This window comes from Procambarus clarkii, chromosome 92 (genome assembly GCF_040958095.1).
Source record: "Procambarus clarkii isolate CNS0578487 chromosome 92, FALCON_Pclarkii_2.0, whole genome shotgun sequence".
In the NCBI taxonomy this organism is placed as follows: Eukaryota; Metazoa; Arthropoda; class Malacostraca; order Decapoda; family Cambaridae; genus Procambarus; species Procambarus clarkii.
The window spans coordinates 10,830,272-10,845,946 of record NC_091241.1 but is presented as its reverse complement, the minus strand read 5'-3'; the positions used below and the strand labels follow the sequence as shown (position 1 = coordinate 10,845,946).

Sequence of the window (15,675 nt, the reverse complement as noted above, 5' to 3'; positions counted from 1 at the left end):
ATTTTCTAGGACTCGTAATATTCACCGTTACTCACCTCACCTCAGCCAACTAAAACAAAAAACTTGTTTTCAGATAACCTACTTCGTTAAGTTACCTGGTCACAGGTAACGAGGGAAGTGTGCTAACTGATATCTTTTGTTGCCTCAAATGTATCTTCTTAGGACGTAAATAAGAATGGGGTTAAAAAAGCAAGATCTAAGTTGACCTTTGAACCCTTACTCATGTAAGGTCTTACTCAACTCATAAGTCATACCGGGCAGTGTGTATGACCCATAGAAAATATTTTTTATGACATTGAAAAGTGATAATTAGTTAAAGAAAGTTCTTTTTAAATGATGAATGCCTTATTGCTTTATGTGAAGAATCCAGGAGGTTTAAGGAGCTTTGAAGTAATGTACTGCAGTCCGTGGAGGAATGCACTAAACAATCAAATTATTCCAATTTCTGAATTCATTCAGATATCATTCACAGTTTATATTCAGAAGTAAGTAATTATCAAAGAAGGCACCAAGCCGGTGCCTATGCCTATGTAGCAAGTTTATATTTGGAAGGCTTTGTTGATTTTAATGTTAGTTTTCAACCAATTACAGGATTTTGATTGCAAAATTCAGCTTTTTAAATTAATTTTTGTAATATGAAAATAATATTTTCAGATATGGGAGCATTTACTACAGTAATTGGTACTCATTTGTTATTTGATTATAAAGCTGTAGTTGCATATACAATATTATTAGGGAAGGGTATTTTTAGATACAGTCTCCTTCAGTTTTTATGTCCTGAAGAATTCAACAGTGCAAAACGTGTAGTTTTTGTTTAGTACTGTACTATAATCGATGTTAGGATTGAGGGTCCTTGTAGTACAATTGGGTTCGTTCTCGACTCACAGTCGCGAATTCCGGATTCAAATCCCAGGCGAGACAGAAATTGTTGTTCTCTTTACTATTGCCTAAAAATACCTCTATCTACCTAGCAGTAAATAAGTTCCCAGGAGTTAGTCAGCTTGTTGTGGGGTTGCATCCTAGGAAGGGTTAGTAATTCGACCCTGGGGAATGGGGGGGGAGGGATCTCGATATATGCCTAACATGTACTGTACATATGTATAAACTGGCTCCTTGTCTCCCAACACAATTATGTATAATCCATTAGGCATAATCACAGTCCCTAGGGCCTGCAAGATAGTGGGGCCTATAAAAAATATACAAACTTTTCTTTTGTTTTTTCTACAGGATATTATTAAATTGATTCCAGTACTTTTTTTGTTTACTAATTACTTAATCCAAATATATATTAATGTTGATTATTTTCTATACTATTCTATTTAGTCATATTATGGCCATGGATGAAAGGAAAATAGTAGGTACTGTATTAGCTTGTGTTATTAGTGAATATGGTGTTAAATCTGGCCCCGTATCTTGGAGTTACCAATAAAAGCCTTAATCCAGCCCTGACTATAGTCCATGTTTTGTCCATTACATCCATACTAGTTATAAGTACCATAATTTTGGGAGAATGGGTTGCATCTCATTACAATAGATGAGGTTAAATACAGTCAAATATCTGTACAGATTACTGTAGCCATTTGTCACGCCCGTAATTCGAATCCAGGATTCTGGAGTATGAGTAGAGAACGAACCTAACTGTACTACTGAGGCCCTTAGCTCCCTTATACTGTACAGAATACAGTACTGTATTACAGTACAAACTATACAGTACGTGGTTTCCCATTGACGGGACCAGAAAGCCTGTTAGGATTATCGAGATCGAGCTTATCGAGTATCTGGATCACCGAACCAGATACTAGCTAGCCTCAACATTGTGTAAATACTGGACCAAGTGATGTGTACATTGCCGAGCTATAGTAGTACAGTATTGAAAGGCAGATTTTCTATCTTGGTAATTTTGTTTGCAAATGATCTATGTATTTAAATTAAAATAAAATTTGTATTAATGTTTCTGGCATAAGGGTAGAGTTTAGTAATAATGTACTGTATATTTTTATGGATTAGATTAAGAGAAAGAATAGTACAATTTTTATCAGTGGCAAATAAAGTTGGAAATTTATAAAAAGTTAATGTAAATAAAGTAAGTGCTTTATTAATAATGGATTTAATTTATATATAAAGTACAGTACAGGTACCTCAATTTTTTGTGGAAAATTTTAAGTACAGCCTTTAAATAACTTTCACACTTATTCTAGTTTTATGTGAACTTGTAAATTAAATTGTATTAAAGTTAACTGGGCTTTAGTAAAAGTAAAATATGCCAAATAAGGGTAACCAAATCAAAGGGCCAATTAATGTTCCTGAAATTCAGGTGCTTACACATAACTAGCAAGAATTAACTAAGTTATAAAGACAGCACTAAGGCAGAATAAGATAAAGGGCCACAGTAGAGAGGAATGAATGAATGAGTTGAGATGAAATACTGTAACAATAAAAATTGGAGAGTCCAAATTCACTCCAAGAAAGTCCATGCCAAGTTAACATATAGAATACATTGATAAATAAATGAACCACAAACAAGTAGAAAACAAGTACTATAAAGTCAGAATAAAAAATACAGTGTGTGAAATCCATCCGTCACTAGCTTTGATGAACTAGTGACGAGCTCACAAGCTTTTCTCACTACCTAGTGATGAGCTAGTGAGAAATAAGTCTATTTCTAAACTTATTTCATGCCTGCCTACGGTATTCCATTTATCTGCATCTTGTATTCCTGTACCTCCTGTGCAGATGTCAACATTCATTCTTTTAGAATCATTATTATTACAGGGCTCTCACTTTCACTAACATTGATTTTCATTATTTTGTTTGTTCCTCTTTGCTTTTCCATATGCAAGAAATCCTGGCACTGGTGCAAAATTCTCTCATGACACCCAAATTGCCACAACTTCTTACAAAGTTCAATGACTCTCCTTTAGGAAACTGTAAGGTGAACTGAGTACAGTAGTAGTAGTAATAATGATGATGATAATGATAATAATAATAATAATATTGGTAATTTAGCCTTTGAAAAATACAAAAAATTCATGTTATAGTGATTACTAATTGGGGTACAGAATTTGCATTTTTGATAAGGCTACTAATTATGCACAATATTTCAGGTATATCTGAACATTGATTGTACTGTATATGTAAATTTTTTGGGGTAATGCTTAAACTACTGTACTGTTAACATATACCAGTATATGAATAATTCTTTAAAGACATTTAAGAGCTCAAAGTAACTGCCAATAAGCACTGAAATACAGATTTTGTGTAAATATAATGGTCCGAGTCTCGATTTTGACAGTTATTCAAAGATTTGGATTAGTGTGGTTCAAGTTAGCTTCCATTGCACATATATTATTGCATTGCATTAATATACTTCCATTGCATATAGTATACTGTACTACAATTATCAGTCGGTAATTGTAGCACCAAATGCTTTCACCAGCAACTTTCTTAAAAAAAAAAAATAGAGTAGGTACTAATACAGTGTATACACAATTAAGTTAAATTGTCATATTTCTTTAAATGGGTTAATATTTTATTTATATTAAAGTTCTGTAATTGGTGCTACTGTACATAGTCATACTGGCTTGGTGCTTTCTTTTGATAATTACTTATTCAAGTTTTGTGGTCAGTACACCTGGCAATTGGCAGTGTGCATTTTCTTTAAACCTTTAGGCCTACTCTTTGAAGAAAATGCAAATTGCAATTTAAAAATGTATCGGTGTATTATTCCTGTTAGACAACAATACTCTCGCCAACATGTTTGAGTATAATCATCCATACAGCACAGTACTGAGCACTGTAACTTACTGTATATTTTGTGAAGAAATACTTGTTTGCATTTTTTATGCAACATGAAATCCACCACCTAAGAGGAAATATTCTTTTACTTCAAAAGCCAAAAAATAAATCACACTGCATAGCCTTAGTATAACTGATTAAAGTTTGGGAAGTGAATGAACCTGTGGTTAGTGTTTCACTGTGAATTCACTTTGATGACTGAAAAGAATTTATTAAGCTGTAATATGCTAAGTGTGATAAAAGAAAATGGGCATACTGTAATAAAGAAATACAAAAGTGGCTGCTGGAGTTATGTAATCAGCCATTGGCCACTTCTGGACAAAAAAGAAAACAATTTTTTGAGATATATATAAGAGTTGTTACATTCTTGTACAGCCACTAGTACGCGTAGCGTTTCGGGCAGGTCCCTGGAATACGATCCCCGCCAATAAAAATAGTAGAGTACTGTATGTTTATACAGTATTGGCAAATTTCCTTTAAAAAAAGATGATGCAACTACCTGTCTGATGACTGATGCCAAAGTGGCTACTATAGATGGAATGTACAAAATGTATGAAATATAAACTATTGCAGTTTATATATAGACATATTATATATATGTAGACCTCCATATTTTGTAATTAAAAGCAAGTCTGAAGTTGGAAAGCGACACATACGCTCCTCTCACAAAGTTCTGTGTGTTCCTCTGGCGAAAGCTTACTATCCAAAACCACCACGAGGTCTCGTTCTTTATTGGAATTAAAATTCTTCCCAACCACTTGGACTGAGGACGATAGAGCGAGGGTCTCGCTTCTTGCAAGTAGGCAATCAGTCCCCGACCGTTTAAGTGGCTGGGCACCATTCCTTTCTCCACCCTATCCTAAATCCTTATCTTTATTTGTCTTGCAAGTGCTGTGTGGTTGTAATGACTTGGCGCTCTCTCCTGATAATTTTACCTAATTCCTGAATTGAGCAAGATTTGATGTGAAAAGCTATGGACCTTGCCAGCATGTCAAGCTTGCTCAGAGTATTATTAATGTGGCTTTATTTAGCATAACTTTCGTAAAATTCATTTTATATAGGCTACATATAAATGGTTTGTAAGTGTATGCCTTAGAAACAACTTGATATTGGGGGAATAACTAACTCTCGTACGAAAATTACGAACATACAAAAAAATGAGAGGAAGGAACAGTTTTCAGAGTGTGGGCTACATTGTTAGCCAAAACCCACCTGCAGGCATGCTATTGCTCCACTCCGTACCACCACGTGGAAGCATTGTTCAGCTTTCACCCACCTATAAAATCATCTAATTTGTACATGAAATACTGCCGGATTGGGAATGGGAAAAGAAATAAAGGAAACCAGTATACACGAGAAGTTGTGGAAGTGCTGCACGAAGTATAGTCATTATTATATTATGGAGGGTGTCGTCTGTTAGATGTAGCTGATGATATTTGCTCTTACACAATATTGTTCTCCATTTTTTTATCAGCATAAATTTTTCTGTGCAAGTTGGAATATGTATTATTTAAGAACTGGCGCGCATTTTCTCAATAGTTTAATAGTTAAATGTCCAGAACTAGTTTACCTTCCAGTTGTCGGTATATGACATACCAGTCTGAGTCACGAAGCCTGTAAAAGGTTATCAAGTTCCACCACGTGTCAAGAACTAGTTGTGTTGTAATTGCAATTGAATTTTAGAATGCAAGGTTTACTAATAAAGACTATTAATTGAACAACATGAATGTTGAAGTTCAATACCAAAACAAAATTCTTGATAAGTAAAGATTCAGTTGTAACCACCTGTAGGGAGCTGGTGGCTGAGCGGACAGAACACTATACGCGTGATCCTGTGGTCCCGGGTTCGATCCCGGGCGCCGACGAGAAACAGTGGGCAGAGTTTCTTTTACCCTGATGCTACCTGTTACCTATCAGTAAATAGGTACCTAGGAGTTAGTCCACTGTCACGGGCTGCTTTCTTGGGGTGGAGGCTTGGTCGAGGACCGGGCCGCGGGAACAGTAAGCCCCGAAATCATCTCAAGATGACCATTATACAAATCAGTTAAATCGATGGAAGTATGTCAACTCTTGAGGATGTTGGTCAATGCTTGACATGTTGCATCAGAGCCCTGGGCCATAATATCAATAATAATGGGTTTATGACAGGAAGCCCGTAATCGACTTGTCAAGGTCCCGCTAACACGGGTGAGGATGTACCCACGTGGTCACCCATCCGGCTATTGCAGTCATTGACTGACTCGTCACTTTTATCGTGGTTCGAAGGTCAATATGGGATGGCATCAGATTATAACTAGCCTTGCTAAATTAATTTGGGAGTTCAATTGCCGAGCCCATTATGTGCCTCAGTATCCTTTTCCACTTACCTCCCATGAGATGGGTATGGGGTGCATAATAAATTAAATTCTTGCCAGACACGAAGCAATTTGTCGCAATAATGTTAAATGTTATCATGTTAAATGGCCTGTGTGGCCATTTAACTTGACATGTACTTTGTGAGTGAACTTCGTTTTTGAAATGCAGATCTTTAGGCTAGTAATTAGATACCGTAAAAAAATTAATGAGTTACTGTGTATCTATTTTGGGACATGCTTTGTTGGTTGTCTCGCAACTTAGTGTGTCCAATTAAGAATTTATCTGACTTTTGTATCTAAATATATATTACTTTTATAGTTTTCAGAATAAGATTAATGCTTTTTTATTTATCTAAATAATTTGTGAATCTGTGGTCGCTTTTTTGCTTCATTTTGCGTACATAAATAATCATGTTAATCAAGGTATATAATTTATTTTTTTAATAATGGTATAATTTCCAAGAGTTAAATAAGCTGTTGTAGTTTTCAGATATTAATAAAGCATATACAGTATGTGAAAAGTATATTTAAATTTATATATTTTTGTAAAGTTTTTCGAATGTATTATTACAGTAGTATTATGTTTATAAAGAAATACAGGAGAGTTAGTTACAGTATTCGATAATTGAGCTAATTTCCAGCTTTACAAGAATTCTAGTTCACGGTCCAGTACAGATACATTTTTGAAAGTAAAGTATGTGCAGTGTTACAAGGATAATATTCCAATTTGCGTAAATGTAAGCGCAAAGCTATTTTAAAGCAGCATGCTGAGAGAGGACTCAAAGTATGGTACTGAACTTATATTTCTTACGATAACCTGGCAGCCGGTGTTTCTTTTCCCGACGCGATAAGATTAATTGCCAAACATGAATTCCATGTCAGTTGCGTCTTGTGTGGAAATGAAACTTATCTCTGAAAGCACACAACCCCCTCACTAGCCCATCACTAACCTCTTAGTTGTTGCAGGCGATGAGTCACAATAACGTGGCTAAAGTAAGTTGACCAGACCACACACTAGAAGGTGAAGGGACGACGACGTTTCGGTCCGTCCTGGACCATTCTCAAGTCGATGACTTGAGAATGGTCCAGGACGGACCGAAACGTCGTCGTCCCTTCACTTTCTAGTGTGTGGTCTGGTCAACTCAAACCTCTTTACACTCGGTTAACTTGCCATTAGTCTTTATTAGCTCCCATCACATTTAAATGAGCTTCCAAATTACCGGTACCTGTCCACGTCGAGGCCACTCGAGATGGTGGCCCTCTGCTAAATTCAGGTAATGGGTTGCTGCGGTAGAAGCCTGTCAGCAACCGTTTACAGGATGGTCAAAGGAGCATAATTCTAGGCAGGGCCGGATTACCCAAGAGAGAGAGAGCCTATAATATCCCCATCTGTCGTGGAGCCCACTATCTGTCTACATGTGAAATTTAAATTTTAAATTTTGCCCCGAGGGGTGAGTTTATTGGGCAGCGCCATTCATCTTGAGAGTGGACACACCTCCATAGCAGCATGTACAACACTCCCCAAAAGGAAGAAAACCCGCTGGGTTGTTCATCAAGTAAGCCTATACCATCCCCATCTGTCGTGGAGCCCACTATCTGTCTACATGTGAAATTTAAATTTAAAATTTTGCCCCAAGGGGTGAGTTTATTGGGCAGCGCCACTCATCTTGAGAGTGGACACACCTCCATAGCAGCATGTACAACACTCCCCAAAAGGAAGAAACCCCGCTGAGTTGTTCATCCTGTCACTTGTACCCAGACACAGCTGGGACTTGCTTAACTATCTCAAGTGAGCAGCTCATGTGTTTAGTCGTTGAATAGCCACGTTGACCAGAGGGTGGGGGCCCATTTAGCTAGCTTTGGCCTAGGGGCCCCAAAACAGTTAGATCCGGCAAAGATTCCAGGTATATGACTAATAATGGACGCGTGGGAGGAAGGTTGGGTGGGGCGGAAGGGTTGGGTACCATATTTATACAACGCGGCGGTTGGACTTTAATGACTAAGCTTTCACAATTCTGCTTGAAATATTTCCATGTGCAGTTGGCAGCAGATACGAATCATCGGTATAAAATGATGGCATATTATATAAAATGCTCTTAGGTAATTATCAGGATAAAGTGCTGAGCCATTATGGAGGTTCGAAATGCGTCTAGTGAAAGTATGTGTGGCTGTAGTTTGTAATTTTGTGAATAGAGTATTATTTACGTTTGAATGATAAGGGAACAAAATATACACGTGCAAGTCAATATTTTGAGTATACCCAGTTTTTATTATAGACCTACTGGCTTATGTTGGATGGGGTAGAGAAAATTAACTTGATGCAACATCGGCATTCTACATAGACAAAAACTTAAATTGGTCCATTGTCTGATAAATTACGGTTCATAGATGGTACTTTGAAAGCAACAAATGGTCGGCTTTCTGGTTGTTTAAAAGTGGGAATAGTTGCAGCTGAATGAGCTTAGCGCGCACAGTGGGTCACATAATAGCAGTAGACAATATGCATAGCCATGACTAGTAAGATGGAGGGGGATGGAAGTGATGATTTTAAGCGAGTCATATGTTCCTGTATGACACATTAAATGATGTGTTCGTCACCCATCCACCTGGACTGGTGGATGGGTGATCCACCTCAGGTAAATTAGTAGCCCTCAGGTAAATTAGTAGCCACTATACAACGGTCACTAATAATATTAGTGGCCCACTAATATTATTAGTGGCCCCTCAGGTAAATTCAGGCAAATTCAAAGCTACTCTAGCATGTTTTGCTGCTGGGAGCCTATTGTAGATGATATTTTGTGAGAGTATGAATGAATTCATCAAAATTTTCTGTACACATAAAATTAATTAGAAAATAAGTGGTTAAGAATTTTTGCTTAATTATGTGTGAAACCTTATTCAATTAACAATTGTCTTTTTATTTTCAGTACAAAGGGCGAGAAATCTTAACTACAAAGGCAAAAATGGTGAGTAATATTGTGTTATCGGATTGAGATGTTTTGAGATTAGTGTCATCAATCGGGGTCGTGATTGGCACATCAATAAAGGTTGCGGTGGCGGCGGCTGACTAGACAAAAACTGGCTTAGGCAAGCAACAACACGACTCTGTACACACACACACACACACACACACACACACACACACACACACACACACACACACACACACACACACACACACACACACACATGGTCACACACATACTTGCACAAGGTCCAGCAGTTGACCAAAGAGCCAGAGCTCAACCCCCGCAAGCACAATTAGGTAAGTACACACACAACTCTTTATTTGTTTATATATTAATGATGACTTGTATACCATTTTTGTTTACAAATGTTTGTGTAAATGTTTCATTCAAATTACCAGCACGCACAGTTTTACTAGTTCAGTAAAATACTCTGCCAAGACAAAGAACAACGTTTCAAAATCAGTAAGATTTTTTTATATATTTTATATTAAATAGCCTCGGCTATTAACAACTTTAAAATCTGCAATGGTCAAGTGGATAACGTACTGGATATGCTAACGTGTTTGGAGCACCAGGCTATCTCTAAGGTTCGAGTCCTTCACGAGGTTGAGTTCTTTAGTTACACATAACGTGCTCGTTTATGTGTGTGTATGTATGTATGTATGTGTATATATATATATATATATATATATATATATATATATATATATATATATATATATATATATAATTCGAACAACTGGGTGTCTAATACATATACAGTTTTAACAAACAGAAAGCGAACTGTGTCGAATCGTCTTAGTGTATCATTTGACCAGATCCTTCATAAGAGAGGCTGGTGCCTGCAGATTATAGCTGTGAGATTATACTTTACAAATTTGCTTCTTACTCAACTTTATCTGCCTCCCACCCACAAGGTTATCTAGTGGTCGTTAAACAAATCGGCTGCAATTATATATACGCATTTAATGACATTTTTAATTTGAGCAGATTAGGTGTCATCCACAGTGAAGTCTCATATTATTCAAAGCTTCTAATGTCTTTTGTAACCATTGGAGTTGAATTGAAAACCGATTTTCACAGTCTCAAAATCTGAACCAAATGAATATATATATATAAAGTATACTCTGCTAATTTATTTGCAATCTTTCGAAATGCTGATAAAATGTACGAATTTAGCAACCTGGTCACTTTCTTGGTCGATTGTGCCATGGATTAGCTCTTATGTTTGGTATACGTAAGGGTGAGACTGAAGCGGTAATTAAGGACCTTCAATTAACATAGTTGACAAATTGGATAATTTGACGGTGGTGCCGCCTCAAGTGGTTTTGGCTCCTCTATAACTCCCGCCACTGTTGGGAAACTCGTGGGAGGGGGAGGGGGGGGGGGGCTAATTAAAGGTAATTATGAGGAGAAACTGTGTAGTCATTATGGCTACAGAGCTCTCATGGGGTGTGAGGACAAGGAGCTGGGGGTGTGAGGAGGACGGGAGGGTTAGGTTTCTTAATCACTTAAGATCATCAGGGGTCGAATGCCCTCCCTGCAGTTAATAATTAAATTTCTTTCTTTATTATGCACCCCATACCCATCCCGTGGGCGGTGGGGGAAAGGGTTACAGAGGCACATGATGGGGTCAGGAACTGAACCCCATAGTTCTTTTAGAACTATGGCAAGTGCCAATCTTTTGAAGCTAGTTACACAATTATTAATCTTATATATATATGTACATATATATACAATCATTTACACATACATATACATATCGATAATCTTTTTATATCATAAGTAATTCAACAAGAGACTCGCAACAGTCACTGTACAAGGCACATTATATCTATGTGAGTCACACAGTTATTAGTCTTGCTCCACACCTACCCAACTGGGCGGCAGCTTTACCGTCATGTGCTCCGCCTGGCGGCAGCTTTACAGTCATGTGCTCCACACCACCCAACTGGGCGGCAGCTTTACAGTCATGTGCTCCACACCCACCCAACTGGGCGGCAGCTTTACAGTCATGTGCAGGTTGCACCTACAGTAAGCAAATTTTGGATACTTCGCTAAGATTCCTGGCAAGATTCCTGACTGAGTGAAGTACTCAGTCATTTCTTGGGCTCCATTGATGGTGTTATCTTTGAAGTCCGCGATTTTTTCACATTCCATTATATAATGACGCAAAGTATGCGAATAGTTCTGCTGACAGAGTTTACATTTTGGGCAAACCTACATCAGCAGATGTTACAAATTCCCAGAGGTACTTGTAGCCGAGCCTAAGCCTAGCAGTGGTAACATCTAGAAGTCTGCTAATATTATTGGATGACCCATAGACGTGTGGTTCTTCCTGCATAATAGAATGATGATAGATGGAGTAATTGGAGTGAATTTCACTTTGCCTCAAGTCTCCGAGATTTTGTTGATGTTCCCGGAATATTACTGCCCTCAGACTGCTCAAAGGCAGTCCAAGATGGTAATCAATTCCCTCTTTACGAGCACAGGTTTTGGCCAACTCATCAGTTCTATCGTGTATTCGGATGCCAATATGGGAAGAAATCCACAGGAGACAAACTCTGACTCCATCATTGATTATTTCATTATATCTGTGTCTAGTTCCAGACACAAGTACGTCATAGGTATAGTTTGGGTACCCGAGGGCAGTCAAGGATGACAAGAAGTCACTTTCAATTAGCGCGTCAACTTATATACGCGCTCGAGTGCAAGGATTATGGCAAACAATTCTGTTTGAAGAGTGGAGGCCCAGTTATTTATACGCGCTCCACACACTAGAAGAAACCATTGTGATATGTGTCTATGTATGTACTAAAACGTTGTACTGAACGGGGTGAGAATAGCTTGAGCTACCTCATCCCTTTGTGTGTATTTTACCTCAATAAACTTATTTCAATTTCAATTTCAATTTCAATCTCTCGCTGTCACCACAACTGCACTTCCAGTTGCACCATAGGACTGGTGCAAGGAGCCATCAGTGTAAATAATCTGGGAAAGGGAACGTTCTCTGACCAATGCATCAATTGGAGATCACACCTGCAGTTAACAGGTGGGCATTTGTTGTTGTATCAACCAGTTTAAATACATGGCCAAGCGAAGGGGGGGGGGGCGGAGTATAGGTACTAGGCTAGTAATTGTGTTAAGTTTTTTGAGGCTGTGTGTGGTGTTTGTATAATTACTGTGAATGGTGGTTGAGAGTTGACAAAGAATTGATGGAATTAACCGCACTCAAATGGTACACATTGAGTCTATGCATTTTGTTATCTTAATCTGCAAATGCAAATTTTCAACAAATATAATCATGATTTATCAAATCAGACAAAATCAACGAAATTGATCATAAACCAGTGTCCAAATGATTTGTCTCCTGTTCTGGGGGAATGATTGTAACGTTCATGAGTGTGGCTGTCATGTTGAGTAGATCTAAGTTATTCGTGATATCAAGAGCGGCAGTGTTTATCAACAAGTCATAGGGACGCGCAGGTAAACATGCGATTTGATGACAAGACTGATCCTAACTGGTGTGTGTGTGTGCATGTGCGTGTACGTGCGTGCGTGCGCGTGAGCTGTTGCACATTGTGGTTGAGTTGTGTGAGGTTGCACTTGCTGGAGGAGAGTGCGGGGGTGCTTCCAGCTTCAGCTCTGGTTCCCAATGCACGATTATTCACGAAAAGGAAGGATCCCAGACACACCCAACTGGTATCCAACTAGAATGTTGTATATTGCTTTTTAGGCCTCCCTCGCTGCCAGAATTTTTTTACAGCGTGCAACGGCTTGGATATTAAGTTGCAACTTGAACACAGTCTGGCAGATAAGATGTCAGAGCGGAAGAACCAGAGCAGTACCAATGAAGGCTTGCTAACACTCTACATATGCAGGCGACGAGTCACAATAATGTGGCTGAAGTATGTTGACCAATCCACACACTAGAAAATGAAGAGACGACGTTTCGGTCCGTCATGGACCATTCTCAAGTAGATTGTGAATGGTCCAGGACGGACCGAAACGTCGTCGTCCCTTCATTTCCTTGTGTGTGGATTGGTCAACTCCACATATTTGTTCACTGGACCAACTTGTATCTGTAAAAAGTATCAAAGTTTATCATTTACCGAATACCACAGACACACTCTCAAATGTATCCATGTATAGGGCTTCCGGGATTACAGTACAGCATTGTGGTTTCAAATATACGCACGAGTGACAGCCGGGACATAACGGGGGTGGTCGGTGTGGCTGCACTTGTCTCGGAACATGCAATGATCGACTGCACAGTCGACCAGGTTTCTTTCTGCCTCTTCATCTTCCTCGCCGTAAATACTTGCAAGGTCCAGATAACTCGGTCCGTCGTGAGTCTTACCTTATCAAGCCCGTCACGAACCTTACCTTATCAAGCCAGTCACGAACCTTACCTTATCAAGCCAGTCACGAACCTTACCTTATCAAGCCAGTCACGAACCTTACCTTATCAAGCCAGCCAGTCTAGAACCTTACCTTATCAAGCCAGCCAGTCACGAACCTTACCTTATCAAGCCAGCCAGTCACGAACCTTACCTTATCAAGCCAGTCACGACTTGATAAGTCTAGGGCGAACCGACATGGCATTTTTATTTTAATTGACACGTGTAGGTTAGGCTATTTGTTTTCAACCACAGATTATACAGCATGACTGATTTAGTGTCGAAAATATGTCCACACGAGGAAAGCCTTAATAATAATTGCTGTAATATTCTGCTAAATCCAGTCCTACTGTCCATGGCACATTTCACATTTGAATTCATTATTCCCGGCCATTACTACGCGCGTGATGTGTGTTAATGGTGTGGTGCCTTGGGGGGTTCTCCTTGCCAGACACACACACACCCGTGCCAGCCAGTTCCGCGTCTTGCTCTGCTGAGACCGTCTTCACGGAAATAACACTCATCGTATACATGACTGTTCGCTAACGGGGGTTAAAAAGCAACCAACCTTACCTTATCTTACCCAGCTTATCCTAACAAAACCAACTTAGCCATAACCCAACCGAGCCTAGCACAGCCTAACCTAAAGTAATACATCACACACACACACACACACACACACACACACACACACACACACAACCCAACTAAAGTTTAACCCAACCAAATGTAATGTAATGAAGATAGGTGTAGGGAGCAGGAGGCCAGATACAAGGTATCATCTGGGAGAGGAAATTCTTCAGGAGTCAGAGAAAGAAAAAGACTTGGGGGTTGATATCACGCCAGACCTGTCTCCTGCAGCACATATCAAGAGGATAACATCAGCGGCATTCAGAAACTTGTGTAAAGAATCATTCAGAACTTTTTATACCACATATGTCAGGGCCAATCCTGGAGTATGCAGCCCCAGCATGGAGTCCATATCTAGTCAAGGATAAGACTAAACTGGAAAAGGTTCAAAGGTTTGCCACCAGACTAGTACCCGAGTTGAGAGGTATGAGCTACGAAGAGAGACTACGGGAATTAAACCTCACTTCGCTGGAAGACAGAAGAGTTAGGAGGGACATGATCACCACATTCAAGATTCTGAAGGGAATTGATAGGGTAGATAAAGACAGGCTATTAACACAAGGGGCACACGCACAAGGGGACACAGGTGAAAACTGAGTGCCCAAATGAGCCACAGAGATATTAGAAAGAACTTTTTTAGTGTCAGAGTGGTTGACAAATGGAATGCATTAGGAAGTGATGTGATGTATGCTGACTCCATACACAGTTTCAAATGTAGATATGATAGAGCCCAATAGGCTCGGGAATCTGTACACCTGTTAATTGACGGTTGAGAGGCGGGACCAAAGAGCCAGAGCTCAACCCCCGCAAGCACAACAAGGCAAGTACACACACACACACACATTTATATTTTATATTTTTCAATATATTATATTTATCTTTAGTTGATACTATAACTTTTATATTCCTCAGATTTTATGGGATTTTTTTCAGTGATTTAATTTAGGATTACTTCGGGAAGGGACGGCGGATTTACTTTCATAAGGTTCACTTGGCGTTCCTCCGCTGTTTGTATTTATAAGTATAGTTGTGGTCTTGTAAGTAAGGTGGAAGCAAGATTTCCTCGCGCAAGTCAATCTTAACAAAGTTGCCTGTCGGTAACTCTATGCTGTTTTCGAATTCCGTGAGCATAGTCCGCACGCGTTCCACGGCTAACCTCTCACTATAGTACTTCATGTGTCGCTGATAAAAGTGACTAACTAAGGAGCTGGGTAACCGGAAACTGGTAACTATGTCTAAGAAAGTCATAGACATGTACGCACACGTTTCGTTATACTGGTCGCTACCATGGTCAACATAAATGACGTCCCTTTTTCTAATTTTGTTTCGTCTTAAGAAGGTCTTAAACCCCTTAAACACGGGATGTGAAGGATTGGAGTTATAGTAGACATACCGGCCATCTTTGCACCGGTAAACCGCTACACAGTGCTTTAAACCTTTCATTGGGAAGTCGTCGAGGCCCAGTAAATACCCTTGGCTTCTGGCAAGGCCCCGACACCGGTCAAGCTCAGACCCGAAGAGAAACGT

At 39.2% G+C, this 15,675-nt stretch overlaps 1 protein-coding gene across 1 annotated transcript in view; it reads left to right on the top strand.

Annotated features, from left to right (window-relative positions):
• The window catches only part of LOC123775061 (uncharacterized), a 67,371-nt gene that overhangs the window by 201 nt on the left and 51,495 nt on the right, over positions 1 to 15,675 (top strand). Inside the window, 1 exon segment of the mRNA XM_045769860.2 lies at positions 9,077 to 9,115. Within this exon segment, the coding sequence (XP_045625816.2) occupies positions 9,077 to 9,115 (39 nt within the window).